The 24,587-nt window shown below is 34.0% G+C and overlaps 3 protein-coding genes across 3 annotated transcripts; 1 reads left to right on the top strand and 2 right to left on the bottom strand.

Annotated features, from left to right (window-relative positions):
* Positions 1-111: 111 nt before the first annotated feature.
* LOC146145591 (UPF0193 protein EVG1-like) lies at positions 112-2,305 on the bottom strand. The gene is made up of 5 exons (XM_083390198.1): positions 2,165-2,305; positions 1,954-2,016; positions 1,460-1,645; positions 1,205-1,345; positions 112-610 (listed from the first exon to the last, which is right to left on the bottom strand). Exons 1-5 carry the CDS (start codon positions 2,253-2,255, stop codon positions 429-431), a joined length of 663 nt encoding a protein of 220 aa, XP_083246324.1. The 5' UTR covers positions 2,256-2,305; the 3' UTR covers positions 112-428.
* Positions 2,306-3,062: 757 nt separating this feature from the next.
* LOC146145590 (cytoplasmic 60S subunit biogenesis factor ZNF622-like) lies at positions 3,063-9,744 on the top strand. Its single transcript, XM_083389853.1, has 10 exons — positions 3,063-3,284; positions 3,997-4,183; positions 4,908-5,034; positions 5,837-5,973; positions 6,523-6,592; positions 7,037-7,245; positions 7,953-8,115; positions 8,473-8,619; positions 9,205-9,320; positions 9,476-9,744. Exons 1-10 carry the CDS (start codon positions 3,108-3,110, stop codon positions 9,607-9,609), a joined length of 1,467 nt encoding a protein of 488 aa, XP_083245979.1. The 5' UTR covers positions 3,063-3,107; the 3' UTR covers positions 9,610-9,744.
* Positions 9,745-10,956: 1,212 nt separating this feature from the next.
* LOC146145589 (melanotransferrin-like) lies at positions 10,957-23,540 on the bottom strand. The gene is made up of 17 exons (XM_083389583.1): positions 22,840-23,540; positions 21,285-21,402; positions 20,591-20,836; positions 19,607-19,759; positions 19,312-19,459; positions 18,848-18,956; positions 18,230-18,385; positions 17,661-17,780; positions 16,555-16,663; positions 16,174-16,287; positions 15,773-15,907; positions 15,279-15,434; positions 13,706-13,889; positions 13,228-13,369; positions 12,731-12,814; positions 12,353-12,412; positions 10,957-12,232 (listed from the first exon to the last, which is right to left on the bottom strand). The coding sequence occupies exons 1-17, from the start codon at positions 22,864-22,866 to the stop codon at positions 12,059-12,061; spliced, it is 2,235 nt and encodes a 744-aa protein (XP_083245709.1). The 5' UTR covers positions 22,867-23,540; the 3' UTR covers positions 10,957-12,058.
* Between the last annotated feature and the right edge of the window lie 1,047 nt (positions 23,541-24,587).

The following is a 24,587-nucleotide window of genomic DNA, read 5'->3' as shown; positions in this document are numbered from 1 at the left end:
ATTAACGAGATTATGTTATTTAAAATAAATATCCTGAGCCTGAGAAAAAGTTGATACAAAGTTTAGATAATCTTTTTGAAAAGAATGACATTTTAATTTAGATATATACGATTGGAGAACAACCACTTAATGTGTAGTATGTAATAATATACAGCGATTTGCATACAACAAGCTCCTTTGTATTTAAATCATCCTAAAATATCAATCAATAGAGGATAAACCAAAAAATCAACATTGCAAGGATACAGACATGTATTACAAATACATCTATAGAAGTTAAATTTTTAGTACTGTTTTATGTTATTGGCACAACATAGAAACACAGTGAGTGATACTTCGGCATGTATATTACTCTTGGACTGATGCAAAGGACTAACCATGTATCCCATTTAACATCTCACAAAATTTTGGCTCTGTTCATTTTGCATTCAAGTTTCATATTTCTCAGCAATGGCTTGCTTCAACTGTTTCGTTCTCTCCTTGTCGATGATCTCCATTTCACGAATGAGAAGTGAAATTTGTGATGATATGATTGGGCGATATTTTTTTCCTTGGCCAAACTTTTCCATGTCGTCGAGGAAATTCTGCCGCTCCTCAATTTCCTTTTGAACTAAATGCAAAATTACTGATTGCAATAAGTAAAAAAATAGTAAAATCCAGTGTTTTAATGATTTGACTAAAGTCACTGTTTTAAAATGACTTGACTTGACATAAGTCATTTTGCTAAAATGACTATAGACTTGACTCTTGTGGACCAATGAGGTCAATTAGGTCAAACTACTTTAGTTGAAATTAAGTGTTTATATTTAACATTTCATTATTAAATTTAGCAATTTACCTTAAGTTTTCACATAAAATGATTAGATTCCTACATGTATTTTTTTCTAATTTTTTTTGTTGAATTATTGCTAGTAATCGGATAAGATTACCAATTTCAAAGATTTACTGTTTTATATAGGTAATATTACAGATGAATGGCTCTAAAAATGACTTGACATTCGCAACTAATGACTTGGAATGGGACTGAAATGGGACGACTTGTTATGTTTTGAAAAGACTTGAAAGTTATTTCGCAAATGACTTGACTGGGACCAAGTCGTCATGCAATGACTTGTTTACACCACTGCTAAAATCAACAATGCATAAAAACCGCCTGAAAATCAAATTTGTGGAAAAATAACAAAAAACAATAACAAAAACCTACTTTCATCAAAACGGTCAACTTTTGGCCTATTTTTAATTTTTGCTTTCCATTCTTTCAACTTCTGCTCCTTTGATTTTGGCTTAATGTCCTCGCCAAATGCCATTATGTTTGATAGCCTTTGTTTTTCTTTTTCAAGAGATCCTAAAAACAAAAATCTTATTTTTAAATGATTTTAAAGAATTAAAGAACTTAAAAATAAAACAATGCAGCATTAATGTTTGTTCCGAAACATACAAAATATTGTACTGAACATACTTATGGGTTTGGGAATAAATTGCTCTCTTTTGTAAGCACCACTCTCTTCGATATCCGCTCTGCTGCGAATTGAGGGAGAAGGCACTCCGCGCATTGTAAATGATTTTTGGGGCAGTACAAATTCTTCAAAGACTTCGGCTTTTTCTGAGCATGTCGGAGCAACTTTCAAAGGCAGTGTATTACCCCCTTAAAACAAATTATGTTTTATGTATTTATACTATATACGGGTTGCTGATTTTGCACTAAGCCAACAGTAAAAAAAAATGTTTTTAGTGTTACAAAAAAGTAATTTTGAAATAACGTAGGTCCTAGTCTAGTCATATGTAAAAATCGCAATTCTTTGTCATGTTAAGTCAAGACATTTTCATCAAAATAAAATGTTAAGTTTCAAAATTAATAAACATGTTCAGTCATTGGTGTATTTTGATAAACAACAACGAGAATGTATTTTTAATCATTTCAAATAAAAAGATGTAGGAATTTTCAAAACTTACGGCTTACTGTGTCTGTTAGTTTTCTTCTTTGAAAGTTGCTGAGTTTTGACTCTTGCATCATGACTGCAAAATAATAGAAATAATTTTCCGTTGAGAATGTATTAATAAAACCAACGGATTTTTTTTTGTATTCACGGAAATTATTTAGAATTATGCATGCTTGCAACGAATGTAACGCCTATAACGATACAGAACACAAATAAAGGCCAACCTTTTAATAAATCTTTCGTTTCATTGCTAAGTGGTTGTGGGTTGGTAGGCCCAAACATTCCACCCTGCGCTACAGCTTGTCTTGACTTCATGTTGCACTCTTTCGTCAATGAAAATCAGAACTAGTTAATACGACTCTTTAATATCTTTACCTACGGTTTTATCTAAAGAAAACGAAAACAAAGGTGTTACCATAGCAACAGGAAAAACTACTAGCGGAAAAGTTAATTTAATTGGCAGTTTTTTCTACAATTTTGTATGTTTAATCATTGTTTGTTAAAATGCTCCCAGATATTTTCGTCTTATAACTGTCTGCAGCAAAACTCAAATTGCAAGAAAATCAAAATATTTTATTCGGTTATGGTTGGCTGATCAATAGGTAAACACTACTTGATTGACAGGAGTTTCGTGGAGTTGTGCAATGCGTAGCACATGTGAATTTACGATCAACGAGTTCTTAGTTTTCTTAGCATTTGTATTGTCCGTTTTTACACTTAAACCTGTTTTACAAAGGAGAAAAATTAGTAAATTAATAGGCGCTGGTCTAAAATCCTACCACAGAGTTCAAACAATTATTAAATCAACGCACAATATTTAGGTTAGGTTGCGGGTTAGCGTCTAGGTTTGGGTGGGTCAAGCCTAATTATACCCACCACACCCAAACGCTAACCCAAACCCCAAGAGATATTCGTTGTGGGCAGATTCTAGAGTAGGCGCTAAAAAAAATAAGACTTTAAAATCAGCATATTTCTTCTTAAATGCATAAATCGTGGCGGTGAAAATTTTCACTTGACAACATCCTAATCATAGGCGTTGCACTAAATTCATATTTTTTTTAACCTGGAATATTGAACATACAAAAATGTCAATTTAATCAATTTGTCCGCAGATATTTTTGATTGTGTTCATACATGTTATATAGTTTAAAGTAGAAGTGATTAATCATGTCACAGGAGCTTTTCACATGCATAACATGTCACGTGGCCTTCACTGATGCCGACCTACAAAGATTCCACTACAAGACAGACTGGCATCGCTACAATCTCAAGCGTAAAGTTGTTGCTCTTCCACCTGTTTCTGCTGAAAACTTCCAGGAAAAAGTAGCAGCCCAAAAAGCTCTGGTATAAATCCTGTTATTTGTTTGCTGAAAATGTGATGGTTAAACTGTTTTTGTTTACCTAACTTCCTTTTTATGACTGTTAGGAAGTTTTAGGTTTTTAACTTGTTTTTAAACTCTTTTAGCCTACGTCGCACTAAAAATTTTTTTTTTAATTTTACCGGACTGAAGATGGCATAAGCACTTGTCAAAGCTTATGCAAATAAGAAAATGAATCTTTTATCACTTATTTGGGCCACTCTTTTTCTACTAAACATTAGGCACACTTTTTAGAAAACCCTACAACTAGATTCACAATATACACATCAAATTATTAAATGAAATACCAGGATAATATTTAGAGATTGACTTATCCTGATATATACACGATTTTTCATGTTTTTGCCAAGCGTCACCAGATGCCGATTTTTTTAATATCTCTATCAAGGTAATAATTTAAAGTTGTAGAAAATAAAATCCAAATAGCATATTTTTCGGTCTATTATAATAATGTCATTAGTTATCTCGGGGATAGTGTAGATCTAAGTCTTACACATGAATTTGTAATACGTTATTTTGCAAAATTACAAAATATGCTGCGTCACACTTGAGAATCTCAAGGCACCTTGTTTAAGAATCACTGTTTTGGGAACAATGTTGTTTAAAATTCTGTTTTCCGGCTGGATACATTAAAATAAAACAAATGTTCGATCAATTATTATTATGATTTTATGTAGGTTGATACTAACAAGTCCAAAGAAAATATTGTTGGAGTGGCATGCCAAATCTGCCAGAAGCGCTTCAATTCGTTCAATTCCTACAACAACCACTTGAAATCAAAGAAGCACAAGGAGGCAGAAGAAAAGGAAATTAAAAATATAAAACACAAGCTAGAAGAAAATCAACAAGCCACACTTGAGAAGGGTAAGTCTTTAATCACTGTTCTTCCACACATTGTATGAGTAAACTACTTCGAAATTGCTGTAAAATTCAGTACCAATATATAGATCCTATTTTTGTGTGCAATCCGCATGCCCAATAAAATATAATAGGACTAGTTGTTTGCTATTTATGCTGATTTAGAGTGCTGGACCTGAATTATTTCGCCTTTTTTTAGAATAATGCTTCCACCCGAATCCAAAAGCTAATCTGCACCCTACCCAACTAATGTGCAGTGATTTAATAACTATTTGAAAGAGTTATCCTGGGAAATAACTCAAAACTCGGCTGGGCATAAAATAATGTATTGTCTGGGGGGTTATTGCTAACATAATTTGGGTTAGGGTGCTTGTTAGCGTCTTGGTTTGTTAAGTTTTTTTTTTATAAGTTATTTGTCCATAATAATTATTTCTTCAGCTTGCAATTTTAATTTTGACAAATTATAGTTGTGTTGCTGTACCTTGTCACAAAAAAATGCTAGAACTCTACACCAGCACCCTAATTTTATAGGTTGATTTCAACAAAAGTGTATATATCAAATTAGAACAATGTCAGATATGCATAAATTTGGGTTGCAAATATACTACCCAAATTTCATCATTGGTAGAAAAGAAAATTTGTGAAAATATATCTGTTTATGATATTGGATAGTCGACACAAACTCGGTTTCTATTTTGTCCCTCTTGGTAGTCAATTGTCTTTTTTAAAGATGTTGCTGAAAGTGACGAGGAAACACTGGAACAAAGAGCCGTCAATAAAGCCTTGAGCGAAGCAAAGCAAAAGTTGCAGCAACCAACAATCCTTAAATCTGCAGATGTAAAGCCTGCCGAAAAGCAGTAAGTTTTAATTGAAATAGCATTTCAATCCTGTGTAAATCGCCAATTAAATGCTTCACTTAATTATGCACTAAAAGCCTTCCAAAGGAATTTTGGGGTCAGTCCATTAAGAATTCATTTGCAAGCAATACAAGTAAAATAACTTAGGTAAGATTTAAACTGTCATGAGTCTACCAATCTTCCATACTGGGTCTTTACTCTACCCACTTAGCTACACAAGGTAGCACTGTATGCTGCTGAATTATTTTTTCGTACGTAATCAACTTTATTTCCAGGGTTGATATATGAACTAATGTTTGCTGTGTCTACAAATCAGGACTGGCATGGACAAAATTAACCCGACAAAAATGTTTGAACCTTGTATTAGGCAGTTAAGATAATTTGTCACAGATCAACAAATTAAATCCAGAAGATGTGGTAACAACAACCCATTTTTGCTTAAGGGCACTCGCCAGTTGGCAAGTGGTGTCAATCAGTACCGTCAAATCAAAATTGTACCTGCATTGGTATTGGCAAGCGACAGAGTGGAAAATCTCAAACATAGATTATGGTTAACTTTAAACTTGTTTTATTACTGAGCTTGCATAGATAATCATTAGCTGGTACCTGTCAAGCAATAGACATCAGATGAATATTAAAAATATTTTTTTTTAACTTTTGAATTTTACATTTTAAGCAACATAAATCTGTAACTCAAGCATACAGTTTGATGTTTGCATTTTATGTAAAGTATGTCATCTGGGGTGGAGGTTGAGTCATCTGTCCTAACACAGGCTAACACTTCTGCCTTTCTTTTTATCAGGTTTGCAAAGGGAGACAACCCCCGGATGCGCTGGTACAAGCGACAAGTAAAACAGCTTCAGGCGACAGAGAAAGAATTATCTGAGGAGGAAAATGATGAAGACTGGGAAGAATTGAGCGACGATGAGGAGACAATTGGTAGGAGGCTGTTTGAAAATTTCAATTTTGTTCCAAGTGTATTCCCTAATATTTTAGGCAAAAATATGTCTGTTTTGGCAGGTACCGAATTTTTAAACAAGGCAAGCAAAATAAACTGGTAAATTGAACATCGTGACTTCTACCATACTGGGTCTGTCAATAAGTATGGCTGTCTGACCAGATATCAGTTGGCAATGCTGTGAAAAACCAAAACAGGAACTGCTGCATAATTAAAATGCACATTTAATTTTTAATTGGATGGGCACTGTTTACTGTTACCACCTGAACATGGCATATAAATGTAATTCCAAATGTGCCTGTCAGTTCTGTTTCCCAATGTTTTATAATCTACATTCTACACTACAATTAACAGCAATATTAGAACTAATACTTTCGGAGTTGAATTCAAAGTATATAATGTTCTACTTTTGATAATCCAAAAATACCAGTTATGATTTCACTTCCGCAGGAAATAAATGACCAGTTTTACCATAACTTACATTATATAATATATTGTTTAACAGGAGATCGAAATATATTGTTTAACAGGAGATCAAAGTGATTCTGAAGTGGAATCTACAACAACCGACGCCTCCCATCTTTCAGGGATCTTATCAAAGTAAGAACTTCATTTTTTAAAATACACAAATCTTAGTATTTCTTATACTAAGAATAACTCCCTACCTACACTAAAAGACCATTTGATGAAGTGACTGTCAATGCCAATTTACTGTTAACCAGACTTAAATCATTGACTGAAAACCTTAAACTTTTTTTTGCAACTTCAGAAAAGTTTGTGCTGCGATTGACATTTAACTAACTTGCTAGTTATTTACAGTGATGCCAAGAATTAGTACGTTCAGTAGGCATTTTATTACGAAGTTTTAAGGTAAAATAGAATCATTGTGCAATGCCTTTGGAAATTATAATTATAGTGTATAGTGACAGACAGTTTAAACCTTAAATTACCCCTTCTCTAGTGAAGTTGTGTCAGAAATACATCCATTACCTGTTACCATTTCTTTTGACAACATAACTCACTACATTGAACTTTTGTTTTTAGAGTTAAACTCGATTCCGATGCCGACATTGAGTCCCTAGCATCTGAAGTAGGACCAAACCAACGACTTCTAGGCAACAATGAGTGTCTGTTCTGCCAAAAGAAGTCCCAGCATGCCGAAGCCAATGTATCACATATGTCTCGTTCGCACGGCTTCTTCATCCCGGAACTACCATTCCTTATCGACATGGAAGGACTCTTAACATATTTAGGTAAACATTCAATTCCTGTCTTCAATTTTGTGTCCTTTACTATCAGAGTGTGCAGTGTGCAGTTCAAGAAGAGCTAAGAAGAAAATTGTGTTTTATTTTATTCATGTCCTTGAGTCGAGTCCTATGATTTTTTAAAAGGTTTTTCCTAGATATCTAATCAATGAAATCATCATAAAATGTTGCGTATAAACCAGGGGTGTCCAACATGAGGCACACTTGCCACGACCTAATAAAAAATGGCACGCAAGCCCCCCAAAAATACAGCCAATTGTCAAAAAAGCTAAATTTGTTATACAGCCAATTGTCATTGTTTATTCACAATATAAAACAATCCCAGTAATTACAATTCCCTCAGATATTATAACATTATACTGTTTTATTTTTTGTATAAAAAGCGCTTTTAATATTCGAAATTAGTTGCTAAACTTTGGCAAAGGAAGAAGTTAGAAGATAAAAATTGGCACGTCCGCATGTTTGAGTTGGATAAACCAAATGAAAAATTGGTAATGCTGATGTTTTTTTAATGCCAAACTTTTTTGAGTTGACCTATTTATTTTACATTGGAGCTAAACGCTATGAACCCGCACAAATATAAAGGCCTAAGTTATTATTGTAAATTGACCTGAAAGTATTTGAAACCAAACCTAGCATTCATACCCATAGAATGCCTTTCTGAAACCTTTTCTACTTTATTGTTGCTCTTTCAGGGGAAAAGGTTGGCGTTGGAAATGTGTGTCTGTGGTGTAATGAGAAAGGTCATGCCTTCTACTCTTTGAAAGCTGTCCGAACCCACATGAGAGACAAGGGACATACAAAAATGATGACCGACGGCGATTCAGCATTGGAGTATGCCGATTTCTATGATTTCAGGTAAAAAAACGCCCAAACAAATCCCGCTTCATTAAAAAAAATAAAACCTGCTTGGTGAAGTTTTACTGTAAAATCGACACTTTGTATTTTAAATATCATGAAAAATCCTCAACCCAATACAGCTCTTCTTGCCGTTCTATTTCCATAAAAAATGCCAGGCACCAACAGTTAAATGTCGAACATGCATGTTTATTGTTTAATGAATCCTAACATTCTGTACAGTTGATACGGAGATTCCAATGAATCCTTACTTTTTATTATTACCAAAACGAATGTAATCTTACAAGGATATAAATTCTAACCGATTTCACTGTACGTTTTATGACATACGGCTAATGCTTATTTGTAAACACACAGACCAAGCTACCCCGACTACAACCCCGATACTGACGAGGACGAAGAACTTTTAGACAGCGAAATAACTGAAGACAAGGGAGATTATGAGGAAGAAATGGAGCTTGTACTTCCATCAGGATCAAGGATTGGACACAGAAGTCTGATGAGGTAAGTGCGCCTTTGGGTCTTCTTTTAATTTCTGACCCTCTTGCATGAATTAGAGGTGTTTATTTTGGGGAGTAATATTCAATTATGCAGTGTTGTAAACAGGTTCCAGTCAAGTCATTTGTGAAATAACCCTAATCCAAATCAAGTCTTTTGGAATAAAGAACAAGTCAAGTCCCAGTCAAGCCGTTATTAGAGCAAGTTAATTCCAAGTCAAGTCCTTATCATAAAAATTTAACCTTAAACAATTAAAATTGGTAAACACGTTCAGTTATGGGCAATAACCCAACTCAAAAATATATGGCAAGCAAATTATTTTTTGTGCAAAATTGAGATAAATATCCAAATTTTATACAAAAAAAAAAATTCCTGTTGAATACACTTCATTTCAACCGAAGTCATTCTTGAAAAGACCTAAGTAAAGTCAAGTCAATTGTCCAATAGGCGTAGGTCATTTTGCCCAAAACACCAAGTCATCGTCATTACAACACTGCAATTAAGTCACTGGTGTGTGGTCAAATCTCATTTTCCAAATACTGGTTCTTGGATATTTTGGTAACCCTAATACCCAAACGATTTGACCCGCAGGTATTACCGACAAAAATTCCCACCCATTGAAAGACACAGCCAAAAGACTGGAAAGAAACGAATCGACCGTCTTATGGCCCAATACAAGGCTATTGGATGGCATGGCAGTGCATCAGGTAATGAAAGCTAAGGATAGCTGTATACATTTTTATTCTAAAATATATCAAAAATCAAACCGTTGGACCAATATGATCAAACCCACAGTTTGTTGATTAAAAATTTGTAGCAGCAGCTGAGTAACTTTTTTTCAACCAAAATGATATTTTTTTAGGTACATCTATTATGAAACTTCACGACAAAGACATGAAGTTTATCCAAAACATGAAAAACAAGTACCAACAGAAGTTATCGACGTCCAATAATAAGACAATGATGAAACACTACAGAAATCAAATTCTGTTTTGAAGCGCTTGATGGCCACCATTGTTTTTGTTGTTCGGGTGTTAGAATAGCAACTGCTCTTTTTCCAATCGTGAAACTGATTTCAATAAAACCAGTCGAATATATAAACCGTACTATTTATTTTAAAGCAAGTGGTGTTTAGGACCTAACAATCGTCGTATATTGTTGTGTTGCTTGTGGCAGCCGAACTTTTTGTCAACAGTTTGACCTTCATCTTTGCAGTACTGTAATAAACCCCAGGAAATTAAAGAACACCCAGTAGTTAGTTTCTTTCCCACTTTGTACGATAATGTCGGATCGGAGCCGATACCCGATTCCATAATATAGTATCGGTAGTCATCCGACACCAAACTAATATAAAGTTGAAGATATTTTACCACGAGAAGACTGGATATCAAAACCTTTAGAACGAGGTTATCAACGAGTGGTAACCAAACTTTATAATGCTATAGCCAAGTCTATTGTTGCCTTATAACTTAAAAAATATCTCCTAACGTTTCAATTGTATTTATTTTGCCTGTATTGAGCATCGCAATGACGCCAGCGGATCGCCCACATTATCGGGTATCGGTAGAGAAAAAAAAAAGTATCAGACATATCTACTATAAAGCCATGTATAGATAATAGGGCATTAATAACTTCTCAACAATGTGGACTGCCACGTAAAATATATTAGCGAAAGACCGAGGTTCAAAAGGTTTGGTAAAAGTAGCACCAATGTTGGCTACTTTTTTGCAACGCAAATGGCTTTTCAATTGAAATTTTATCACGAACCGGCCTTAAAAACAAGAAATGTTTAGTTATGAAAACTTATTACATGTTTGATTCAATGAGAAACCAGTTTTGCTGCAACATCTCCTGGAGGATTTAATAAGACAACAAAGTTATTACACAGAAAAACCTAATATAACAGCAATATGAAAAGTACAAACGAGAGGCCGACACAAGTATAAGACTACGGACCGGTAACAAACTTCTCGCGGACCACTACTGGTCTGCACCACGTAAAAAAAGAGAAAGTTTATTTACTTATAGCATGTCTGCGGTACATAGACAACTGACCTGACAATATAAGATTTAATTTAGACTTTGAGAGATCAGGTTTGTTAATAACTTCACCAAGGCGCCGCGTAAGGTTAAGTGGCCCTGAACATTTACTGATACCATAAAAAACATTTGCTAACAATCAGCCAAGCGTCATCGCTAATACACAACTTGTCCATGTGCTCACGCGATACTCGATACTCGAAGTTTCACGCGATACTCGAACAAGCTTACCGAAATCAGGATTTTCGTGCAAGCAATGTAAGGCTAGCACAGCCTTGTAACTTCGTCAATACCTCGTACATTTAGTTTCGATTTATTGGATCAATTAGTCAAAACTACAACACACGTTACACAGCAATACAGATATATGAAGGTACACTTGATTTTGCAGTATATGAAGGTTGGCGATACGATGATTGTGAATTCAAAGCAGTAAAAAGTGGTAAAGTAAATGGCACAGGAAGACTCACTGGCCTCGCACAGTGCAAACGAAATACTTTGTGTAAAATAGAAAAAAGATAGGTACAAAAACGAAGGCACACTGGTCTTGCACTTATTGCACACAAGTAGTCAATTGGTCACAGGATGTACTACTCCGGAAGGGTTTTTGCTACAAATCAGCACACAAAATGTTAATTAGGATTAACAATTAGTTATAAAACGCACTTACACTCACACGAATTACATTAACTGTTTAAAATTATCAGGTTTTAGTAAAAGTTGAAGGACGCACTGTAGGAGGTTTAAGAATTTTAAGATATAATGTACATTTGGCGAAGTTTCACGATTTTGTCATAAATGTAACCTTGACAGCTACTTTGGGGAACCTGTCCCAAACAAGTCTGCGACAGACTTCATCAACAACATAAATGAAAGACCTACTGCAAATAGTCGACGATATGTATAATTTCATTTCAACTTTAGGTGTCTGTGGCTAGAAAGACAGCGTAACATATTATTTAAACAGTTATAGTTATTTTGCAAACAGAGGCGATAGGATATTTACAAGAGCATTGATTGGATTGCCCATGGTTAGGGAATGGGTGAATTTACTTACAAACAGGTAATTGTCAGACAAATCTTAACCGGTGTTTTTTTGTGCAGTAACTACTATTAGATTCTAAAAAACAAAATTTATCACAATAAGCAGGTTTTAAAAAATGCAATTTTTAATTACCTAAAATGTGTTTTTTCATGCATTAAAAAAATGTTAGGTCCAGGTGATGTTAACATTAACCTAATTCTACTTGATTACTAATAGATATAGCTATTTTTTTTAAACTATGAACTTCATTGACAAATTTTAGGAATAAATTAAGCTTAAGTTTATATCAAATAACAAAAAAACAGCATTGAATTTAAGGGCTATTCATAAGTAATTAAACTGCCTTGTCATATCAAACAATTATTTGCTTGATGGGCATTGGGCGGAGGCAACATATTGGCATGGTGGCTCAGTTTCATATGGAGTTTCGGCGGTTGTGCATTGCAAACCCTCAATGGCATCAAGGTAGGCTTTGCCAAGAAAGTTAGGCCATCTGCAAGTCTCAAACACCTTACGAAGACAAACCGTTGAATCCTAGGAATTAACAAGTAACCGTTAACACCATTATGCATTAATTAAGAGTAAAGTAATTCCATTCCAATTTTCAAAGATAACATATTTATTTTTGTATTAATTCCAGCATTTAAAAAATACCTTAAAAATCAAATTGCTGGAACCATCTGGGCTTGTAAAGAGTAGATTCGGGTTGGCATCCTAAAGCACAAATAAGTTTACCTTCTTTTTTTAATAAAGAAACACCATTATAATAAAACACTTTTCATAACTCATACCGACTGCTGGGTTAAGATTACAATGCATTTTTATTTTAGTTATTTAAAGCAATATTTTATTTTTAGTTATTCAAGGAAGTAGGCTATTTAGCAAAAACGGTCCTATTAAAGTGTTGTAGGTTTGTTGATAGATAGGTAGGATTTTTTTAAATTATTTCGATCATTTCTTTGAATTCCGGAGATATATATTGCAATTTTGACGATTTAAGACAGGTTTATTTAAGCATTTCAGGATATTTACCTGAACTTGTTCCAACATTGTCCAAACTTTCTCTCTGAAGTTAAAGCTGTGGAAGTTAGTTGTCATCAAAGCATGAGCCGGAACCTATGAAAAAACACAAAGTGTTCCAATGTTTAGATAGGAATACACGTATATTGAGGTACACTGTGGATCTGTAACGCAGCTAATAAATAAAGATGTACCAAAGCTAAACAGGTCGAGGTAATCGACATTATCTTACAGAAGACGTTTTAATACAAACTTGTATATCATCAGTAAATTATAACTGATGACGATACAACGATACAAGTGTGTATCGAAACGTCTTCAGGTAGTTGATGTCAATTTACTTGTCTTTTAATTTTGATTCCTTTAAAATACATATATAGCTGTTACATTCTAAAAGCGAAAAAGGTACAAGTTACTACATTTTCCTATAATACAATTAGTGCTGTTGACTTCTAAGGTCAAAATAAAACGTGTTTTTTTTGGACAGATTTGATTAGGCCTGATTTTACCTTGGCAAGATTGCATTGCAAGTAATTTGCAACGTCGTCGATTGTTCCATCTGGACAGAGTAACTTAAACCCAGACCTTTCAGCATCACTGATTGTCGTGTGTTTGATAAATGCAATTTCTCCCAGACCTTCTTTGAGACAACTAAAAAACAAAACAAGATCCTTGGTTAAATTAACTAAGAAAGTAAATCTTATAGTGAGACAATCAGTAGCAAACTAAATAAATTTGATTAAGTACAAAATTATGACACGCTTGTAAATGTTTCAGTTGGCAGTTTCATCCGCCGATTGTCAATGTCGAACTTTATCGTTTTTTCTTGTTGCTTAGATATTTTTTTTTAATGAAAGCAGCCCATGAGACAAAATTAGTTCGCATTTAAATGCAAATAAATTCGAAGGATGCAGTTTTGGGGGATTTTTGTTTCGTTGTCGAATTTAAAGGTGTAATTTTACAGCGTTTTTTTCAGTAAAATCTTACTTTAAAGAACCAGTGTATCCAGCATATTTGTCACTCTTCGCACAGGAATCATTGCAAAGCTGACACAGCTTGTTTTCCACCGAAGCACCTTTGTTTTCCTTTCTTATGCCAGGAACGCAGCTTCCACCGAAGAAATTCGAAACCGCTGCAGCATTGTCACATTTGGAGTCGCCCACCAGGATGTCTAAACAAAAAAATTGAGTTTAAAAAAGATTTTAAATAACAAGTTTAAAAAATATGCTTTTTACTATTCCACTGGTCGTCAAACTACGGCCACAGGGTAAATTTGGGGCGCCCGCAGCATAGTATACTACTGACGGATGCAAATGCAATTCAACACTTGATTTTGATGACCTAATAAACCAGGGGTCGGCAACCTACGGCCCGGATCCGGCCCGCCGATGAAATACATCCGGCCCGCCGCCTCTTTGACAAACTATAGGCACGATTCCATTTCAAATACTTTTTAACCACGTAAGTGCGAAAATTTTCGCGCTTCGCGCGAATGATCCTTCTACGTTCGGTTTGTTTACGTTTTGACGCTGTCTTTTGAAACATAGATCCGCCCTTTTTTACCGTTGTGCCGTGGAAGGCTGCCAAGTGCGTCACGAACAAACGGAAAACGTATTCACAAATATTGGACATATATTTTTGGAACACTATATACGGATCTGTTCATAAGTTTAATGGTGAAAATAACGGCCCAAATAGACGTTAAAAGCGACATGCTTTATTTTCAAACGTTTCGGCAATTTCTAATGCCATCATCAGTGATCATGATCATCATTAAACTTATTGGACATATATTTTTAGCATTTTTTTATTTTTTATTGTCGGCAATGTAGGCTAATGAAAACTTGCAAGAAATGGCGTTATACCAAAACAAAATCGCGCTCGCTTCGCTCGCCAGGTTTGCACGATGTGTGGAGTCGGATTTTAAACCAAACAAACGCATTTCATTCGCGCTTTGCGCCAACACTTTATTACTGCCTCCTTAAATGTAATTAAACACGTTTTTAGGAGCAAAAAAGATCCGAAGTCCGCCTGACTCACGGTAGTTTTAACATTTTAATAACATAATTCTTAGTTAACATTTTGTGCGGCCCGCAGAGACCTTTTTGAGGTTGGTTTTGGCCCGCGACTACAAAAAGGTTGCCGACCCCTGTAATAAACTAACGCCCCTCTTCATTACAAATAACTAAATAACAATTAGTTTTATTTTATAACGCTTACTGTAGTTCTTTTTTTACAATTATTTATCTTACCTATATTGATTGCTAATAGTTAATCAAGTTCAGCACAATATTTTATATGCGGCCTGCGATCGCAAATTCTCACAGTAATCTGGCCCGTCTTTTGGCACACAGTAATCTTTCCTTTTCAAGAAAAAAAGTAGGTGTCCCCCGAACTATTCTGTTGTATCCGGTGTCTGTATGTGAGTCAACATTCAAGTTTTTTTTAACATTAGTAACTGTTACACGAATAAACTGTTAGGACTTTACTAAACATACATCCCATTTGTTTTATCTTATTACAAGAAATTGTAAATTTATAATAGTGTCCCTTAACTTGCCTTTTTCATACATTAGCCCAACGGGAACATTCCATCCAGAGGTTTTTCCATAACCTGTGTGACAAGTCTTTTTCCCTTGCAAACCAGAATGATTGAAAAATGTGGTTACATCGCTCGCCTTTATCGCAGCAACGGCGTAATAGCTGGTACCCTCATCTGGGTAATAATATAAGTGGTTTCAAAAAAGATTAAGGTAACAAAACGTGTCTTAAAGTTTTCCAGTGAAATCATTTTATTTAAATCAATATGGGCCCAATTTTTTAGCAAAGTTTACCACTGAGAAAAAACAAATATAACAGGTGATTTTTAAGTCACAAAACACTGTTTAACACACGTTACAAAAAGTTTAAAAACTACAACAAAAAATGGAAAAGTTCTAAAATTTACCAACAATGTTCTAAGAAATGTCGAGTGTTCACTCAAATTACAAACAAAACATTTTTTTGGTCAACTAAGACCATGCCCACTCAAGGAAGCAATTCAGTTTGAAGTACCTCCACCATAGTCCTCAGAGGCAATAGGCTGTAAGTTGTACTCGCGACTGGCGGTTGAAATCTCCCCACCATCCATTGTGACCACATCGGCAGAATTCAGTGATAACAAAGTTGCACAGTTTTGCACACTGCCACCTGCGCAATGAATTTGTTTATTTGTAGTACTTGTAAAAAAGCTTCAATTAATTAAACCTAAAGTTTCCAATTTATAATCTATGGAAAGAAATATATATTTTTCTATATTTGCAGTGCTTCAATATGTTTTGTTTTAATATTACCTGAAACACATGTTAGTTTTATGTCACTAGCGGAATTTCTAATGTTTCCAAATTATAAGCTAAATGCAAAGAAATATATTTTTTCTATTTGCAGTGCTTTAAAATGTTTTGTTGTTATTATACCTGAAACACATGTAACTTTCATGTCACTAGCAGGCAATGAAACAACAGCTGCAGCAATTTCCTGACATTTCTTGAATTCATCTTCCTTTGTAACACACCATCTAACTGTTGAGTCTATAAAAATATAAAAGTTGCCAGGTAAAAGCTAAAAAAAATACTTTCTGTCAAATTATTCTAAAACAAATTCTAAACCAGCTAGCTAATAATATATGTAAAAGAAAAGCATTTCAAAGTTAATATTGTTGAATAGAATGGGAGATTTCCATAATTAAACTATTTTATTTTTAGGTAATGTTCCCTTGCATTTTAAAAACTAGACTTTTGTCCAAATGAACTGCTATCACACTCAAAACTAGGGCTGCCATAATATTAAAAAATAACCTGAGTTTTGTTGATTTTGTGGCAACAAACAGGATTCCAATGCAGTTGGTGTATATGTCTGGCAAATCAGGTTGTTTTGTGCTGCCAAGTAACCATTGCCTAGAAAACTCTAAATTCAATGAGATAAAAGAGAATGTTACTTTTTCAAGTTGTTTTTTGAGAATACAAATTTCAAAGAAAGGCCCAACCTATAACATCGGACAATAATAACTATTTGATTACATCCGGAATCTATTCAAGCTCCCTTGATAAAATTACTATATCCATACCAGGACTTAATTTGCATTAAATAAAAATAAACTTTATTGGTATCCAAATTCAGGCAAAAATCTAACTTTTGTTGGGAATTATACAATTTAGTCATAATCAAAATTCGCATAAACTGTATGTTTTCATCTATTTGTGTTCATTACTATAAATATTTATTTAGTGATGCAAGAGAAACTTTTATATAAACCAGATTTATACAAAGAGTTCATTGTTCAAAACTCAAACATAACCTTAACTTGAACTTATCGAAAACCTTATACTCAAGAAATGGGCAAACATGATTTAAGAAAAGTTCCCAAAACTACAATAGGTTATTCAAAAAGACCCCCCAAGAGACTCTCAGTGTATAGTGGAAAACCCAAACCTTTGTCATCCTAATCTTTAAACTAAACAGAAACCTGAAGAATCACATGGGTTTCCCAACTGAAGGAATTTTGTTTTTCCGTTCTTCATTTTAGTGAAAAATTAGGAGATATACATTTTATAAATCCTGGCATTTATAAAAGTATAAATACCCAATTGTGGATAATACACTACTTACAAAATCACTATTTAAAAATATTGTTCCTTTATGTAGATATGAGGTATATTGTAATTTTTACTTTTGGTATCAAAAAAGTACAGTACCCCTTGTACAATATGATTTATGTTCAAATGGTTAGTCACCAGTCCTACAATCATATATTTTGAGCATGGCAAATATAAAACACTCTAAACCTGTATGATGCAAATATTGCCTGTAATGTTGCCTTGTAATAGGACTTTGATCAACATATACGGCGGTTCCAAATGCATATTATATAGATTACACTAACATGTATGCATTGCTAATTTACCTCAGCAGTACAGGTTTCAGTTAGTTGAAGAAGTTGTTGTGTTGACGACTTGAACATCAGGTCATCAATTGGACCACCAAACATCTTGAAATCACTTGATGTGTGTGGACCATATCGTAGCTAAAATCATATTCTATTTAAATCTTTGCTATTTATTAAAAAAAAAATCTGAATTTTAGATAAACATATGGCTAGAAAGATAGCCTTGTTTACAGTTCTTTTTTAAGTGAGATTTATTGCAATGTCGGTATCTGATTTTTTAGCAAAAAGTACTGTCAATTGTATGTGATGCGAAATGATGTCAGAACCCAGAAAAAATGTCTTAAATTAAAATTCGCACATTACAAATGTAATGTTTCAGAGTTGTTCAGTAGAAAACGATTTGCTGAAAAAATTAGTTTGTCTTATACAAATGAAAAGTGGAAAATGATAATCAGTTAGAACAAAACACGCCTTAAATGCGGAACATAGTTTGGTTTTGACGAAAACTAACTCTGTCAATATACATCTTAATGTAGGCCTGATTAATGTGTCTTTAACACAAGGTTATCATCTCTTTTTAAACAAACCTGGGCCACTGTTAGAAATTCAACAACTTTTTGCACGAGTTCACTGGATGCAGACTTCTTCACAACAACAGCATGAGATGGGACCCTCCCCAAATTACAAGTCGAAAAGGCTGACACGGGTGCACGGGAACCATCAGAACATAACAGTTCAAAGTCCTACAAAAGACATTGTATTGCCAGATCAGAAAATGAGCCAGAAGTATATATATATTAGAAAGAACTAATGTGTAGTACTTATTAGTGACTATGAAAAATGCTTTTTTTGCTGTATATAAATCATTTGTACAGTTTTGGGCCCAGCTTTATGTGGCTCTTATGTCTATATTGTATTTGTTTTAAGAATGTACAGTGTAGAGTGTACAGTACTACACATACCTAGCCTAGGCTGCCAATTTAATTTTCAGCACCAATTTTTGTTAGTCCAGAGTTAGATCATAATACTTTATGTAGAATGTGCATTAAATATTAGATGTTTTGACATCATGGCTGCATTGGCTACTGCTTCCAATTGAAATGGATTTTTAGGATTTTTTTTAGAACATTCAATTTATCTTGCAATGAATGTATAAAAATGCATGTTAGGTACACAATGATGGCAGCCAAGTCCGCTTGACTTACAGTAGAGCTTAGGTTTTTGGCCCAACTATCATTGTTTTGTCCATCTGTGTTCTGTCCAACAGTTGAGTGTTTTACAAATGCAACGTTTCCACTGCCCTCGGCCAAACACCTGTAAAAGTAGACCTATTAAACTAATTTTCTCCAACAAAAGCTATTTGAAAAAACTATATTAAGCCAATATAATCAATTTTTAACTAACATATTTCTCTGTGTTCAGGCGTATATGCAACAGCTCCTGTCATGATCAGTGTAAAAATTAAAGTTAAGATGAAATGTTAAAAAATAAGTGAAGACTTGTACCATCTCGACATCTTTATATCTTTTTACACCTAATTGTGAAAACTAATTTGCAACAAATAATTCTGAAAAAGTTATTTTGATTGACATAGAAATCATATTACAAAAGAGTAAAAAACAGATATCCTGAAATATCATTATTATTAAAAAAATATATAAAAACTCACCGGAATGAGCCAGTGTAGCCACAATAATCTTCCCCGTCACAATTTCTATTACATGTGCCTTTACAGGCAGTGCATATTTCATTTGGTGCACAACTCTTGCTGAACAATCCTGTGATAGCAGCCGTCATATTACAGCCACTTATTATGTCTGTAACAAAAATTGGTTGGGACATGTTAAATTATAATATTAGAATACTCTTTACAAACCAGATGTTTGGTTGGATTATTGAAGAAAGAAGAATTTATAATTGTCTTATTTTGCTGAAGTTTAAACAACAGTGATTTGCTTGCTTACTTTTCGTTTTCATGGCCCCAAGTGGCATTACCCATCCAGCGGTTTTTCCATACCCAGTATGACAGGAAACTTTTCCTTGGAGACCAGCCTTGGTAAAATAGGTTGTTGTGTCTGCCTTTTTAACAACAGCAACAGCCCAATATGTTGCGTCACCTGAAAAAAAACAGTCTTTAAGTAATATCTTAACAGCTACTACAGAATTAAAATTCAAAATCCGTTAATGACATATCAACACTTCTATTTGAAGTTCTATAATTAATTATAGAAACATTTGTGGTTACTTTTGCAAAGGATTCTTTATATGTAAAAGCTTGAGAAGCGCACCGCTCCGAACAAAAATCAGTCAGCAAGGTGTAAAACTTTAATACAAATATGCATTTCGCCTATAAATGGCATCATCAGTTTGTCTGTACAAATAAATAGTAAAAAATTAAAATATTAAAATATAAATGTAAAATAAATACATCCAAGATGAACAAAGACAAAGACAGTCTGCGTATAAACCCCAACCACTACTGTAAAACAAAAGCAAAAGGAGCATGCGCTACGTGTAGCGGCCACAGAAAGCCACTGATAAAAACACGTCCCAGAGGGAAGCGGTATGAGAAATCAGTGACGTTCTTTGTCTTTGTTCATCTTGGATGTATTTATTTTACATTTATATTTTAATATTTTAATTTTTTACTATTTATTTGTACAGACAAACTGATGATGCCATTTATAGGCGAAATGCATATTTGTATTAAAGTTTTACACCTTGCTGACTGATTTTTGTTCGGAGCGGTGCGCTTCTCAAGCTTTTATTAATAAATTTTAGAACTTTTATCGTCGGCATTATGTGTTCTGTTGGAGGGCCAGATTCTGTTGTTAATACACATACAAAGATTCTTTATATGGTAACAAATTGGTTATGATATAATACTTTTGTTGACTGAGAAAATATAGTTAAAATAAAATGGTCATTTGACATTATAACCTGCATACCTTCTCCATAGTCTTCTCCCATGACAGGTTTGATGTTGTCTTCATTAGAGAAAATATGGCCTCCATCCAAAGTAACAGCATCTGCCTTGCCCAAACCAAGAGCTGTGACACAGCTATCAACATCCTTCTCTTGGTGACACTTAATAGGGATGTTCCTATTCATTTCCAGACATTTTGCCTGCTCATCAGTACTCACCGTACACCAAGTTATAAGGGGTGTTGTCGAGATTGTATCATTTGAGGCAGCTACAAATTAATACAAATCAGTTAACTTGAAGTAGTTACAATTTTTAAACCCGAATATCCGAGTAGAACATAACAATGTTAACAAATTTATGTATAGAATTATACAGGCTTACAGTTTAACAAGATTGATGTTATGTTAGTTTTTAACATGAAACTTCATAGAATGGTATAAAGAATTTTGTTTATGTTAAAAAAGGAATAATACTAAAAAGCAATTATAGATGTCCCATTTAAACATAACTAGAGCTACAAAGTTTCCATAACAAAAAGGACACTATTGTACATGAAATAACCTTTATGATTAAACTGGTTAAATAATTAATGAATTGACAAGACTTCTCCCTTTGCTAAAAAAATTTAACAGACACAAAATTATTTTTTTTTTGGAAAGTTCAGTTTGACAAGCTAAACATATTACATTAATTTTTAATATAAAAAAATAGCTTACTTTGTTTTGTACCAAGAACGATTAAACCAATTACAAGTCCAACTATTATGATAATTGAGACAACGAACCACATAGTACAGCAGCGCAACCTTGAATTTTTTGCTGTAGGATCGCCATCCTAAAATAAAAAAAATAGCTATATTTCTTTAAGATTTACTAATAAATTGACCAAGTCACAAGTGGAATAGGTTTATAATGCATCTCTGTAGGGCAGGGCGGGCAACATACGGCCCGCGAAGAGATTTTGAGCGGCCCGCAGACAGTTTCTGGCGTTATATGATAATGTGGCCCACGGCCACATTCTGCCACAATCCCTCACTACTTGCTTACTACGTCAATTTATGAAGATTGTTAGTTATTCTTTGGCTCTTTGTTTTCTTTGTGTTTTTAGATTATTTGTTTTGGGTTAAAAAAAGATATTTTCCCATGGATTTGCCCAGAAACGTAAGTTTGAGAAGGAGTGTCGCGAATTTAACAAGGATTGAATGCCCAAGTACTTTTTACTCAAATCGGCAAGAATCAGTATTTTCTTTTGAATAACAAAATCTGAATGGTGAACAACCAATGATTCCGGTTGCACAACAATAATAATAAAGAATGTTTGGTTGTTAAGAGATAAATATAATTCGCTAATAAAAGCATCATCAGTAGGGCGATTATTTTTTGAACTAAAAAAAAAAATTTTGACCTAAAAATATATTTTTTTGACAAAATTTTGACCTATTATAAATATATTGATTATTTTAAACAACAAGCATTAGTCTTGGCTCGTCAACAACACGTTTTTTGTGTATTACTGACTATCGGTCGAACACAAATCAGCTATTTTTTCGGGTTTATGCAAAATTATTGAAATCCTTAAAGTTGATATTTTTGGCACTTTAAAAAGTCAAATAACTATAAATTGCCGAAGAAAACAAAGACGCTGGTTATTTCAAAAAATGTTGTCAAGAGAAAACAAACAGCAAATACTGTTTGTCCAAATCAGAAATAAATAACTGTATAATGCAAAAAACGAAGCTGAGCCTAATGCGGTGGATAATTCCGGAAGCTCGCGTATATATAATAATTTTGACAAATTTTTACCTAACATGTAATTATTTATCTCATAACATCTAAACAAACCGATTTTTGGTTTATAAAGTTGTACTTAGTTTATTCTTTAAGTCGGCAAAAAAGTGTTGCCGTGTTTAACGAGTACAACATTAGTCGCTATTATGCGACAAACATGCAAGCTTTGACAGTACTTAATCCGGCCCGCCAAGTACTTCATTTGGCCATATCTGGCCCGCCGACCGGAGAAGTTGCCCGCCTCTGCTGTAAGGTGTAGGCTAATATATATATAAAAACATATTGAACTAAAATAAATTTTAAAACACTGATATTTAGCTGTTAAACATCACTTTTACATAAAAATTTCACAGTTCACACTATGCAATGTCATTATAATGTAAATTAGTGACTTTAAAAAAAAACGTAAAAATATAATTTGGAGAAAACCAACTTTCAAAAAATGCTACAGTAAAAAATATTTATATTTTAATCACCTACTTACCATACTCATGAAGTTAATGGAAGACATTGTGATTTATTGTCCCAAGAGAGCTATTTTTACCACTTTAAACTAATTGAAAATCCATATAACAACAAAAATAGGTTAAACGACATTTTTACACATAAATAGCAAACATATTTGTCAGGCGATAATCCGGTAAACTCTTGCAAACCCAGTCCGCATTTCATGTCACTTCACGCCAAGATTTATGTGCAGCGCCAAATTTTATGGTGTGCAATTATCTTTTTTGCACACCTTCCGTTGAAATCTTCCACAAATTAGCTCTTTTTACGAAATTTAGGTGTGCAACATACCAATTAACTTTTGTGTACACAATTAAAAAAAATATCAGGTATGCACTTGCCACAGAACGCAAGCTGGCTGCAAATCTTATTAACCTAATGTAAAATTGAACACGTGTTTTATTGGAAAACCTTTGAACTTACCGCCAAATACACATATAAATCGTCCAATCAGCGTAAAATATATAGCGTCATAACGCTTCGGAATATACTTTACTTTATTGCAAAAACATTAACGCTATAGCTCTGTGAATTCTTTGCATATTTGCAGAGGTTAAACAATCAACGGAAACAGAAAGAATGTTGCTTTTATAACATGCTTTTCACACCCATTCGTTGATTCACAACTAGAACGCTGCTAACCAACTTGCTCAACTTCTCCTGAACAAAATGACTCACGCAAACCTTTTGCCCTGCTTGCAACAACAACTGACAGTATATGTGCACGTTTTAAGCTGTCGCTTATACGGATGCGTTTTTTGGCGAACCCGTTGGCACTCTTTAAGTTTAAGAAAGGGCTTACATAAGCGTTCGTGCGCACGTGAGCAAAGCAAACTGGTCATGGCGAATTGCAACTTGAAAAGGACGATTTGCCCTAGGTCACTTTGCGCTCTTCATGACATTTTTAAAAACTTTAACTGATAAATTATGTTAAACTGTTCATAACATTTTCATTTTTTGTATAAATAATAAATAATTTGTCAGTTTTGGCATATTTTTTTCCGTTTTTCAAATAATGGCATCGATATTATTGAAGTAGGAAAAAGCTGTCAAAAATGTTGTTCAAATCATGGATTTTCTGTTTTTAACTCTTGAAACAATCAAATGATGCTTAAATACAATTTTTGTAAGAACATAGATTTCTAGCGAAACTTGCATTATTGATCTTTCATAGGCGCGAGAAACGTTAAATAAAAAACAAGAACAAAAGTTCCAAGGCGACAAGTTGTCTACTGCATCCAAACGATTTTTTCCGATTTCAATTATCACGTTTACAGCGCTGCACTTCCAACTTTTTGCTGCTTCGGCTAACGTTTTCCAGCTTTTCCGAAATAGGCCGAACAAAAAATTAGTTCAGAACGAAGTCTAAAAAAAATCGGTATTTTTTTCTTAAAGGTGTGTTGCAAAACAATTTAAAAAAAATTTTTTTGAACAAAGGTGATTCTGATAATAATATTTTTTTTGGAAATTTAAAAATAAACTTTTCCTCAAAACCACGTGAGGCTACTTAGACCGCAAAATCTATTTCTATGCGGTATGGAGCCCGGCTTGTTGAAAACTGCGTACGTGCCATTTTCCTGTGGAATTCCGGTGGTTATCGTAAGGCAAACATTTCCGTCGCCAAACCGTCGTCAAAAATAGGGTCACACGGACTTCGATCATAGCTCAACATGTCGCAATCGCCAAACGAACTTTGACCAAGCTGATAAAGCAGCCGATAAACTG

The sequence above is a fragment of the Ascidiella aspersa genome, chromosome 5, assembly GCF_963924565.1.
Source record: "Ascidiella aspersa chromosome 5, kaAscAspe10.2, whole genome shotgun sequence".
NCBI classification, from domain to species: domain Eukaryota; kingdom Metazoa; phylum Chordata; class Ascidiacea; order Phlebobranchia; family Ascidiidae; genus Ascidiella; species Ascidiella aspersa.
This window is presented reverse-complemented; position numbering and strand designations above follow the sequence as displayed.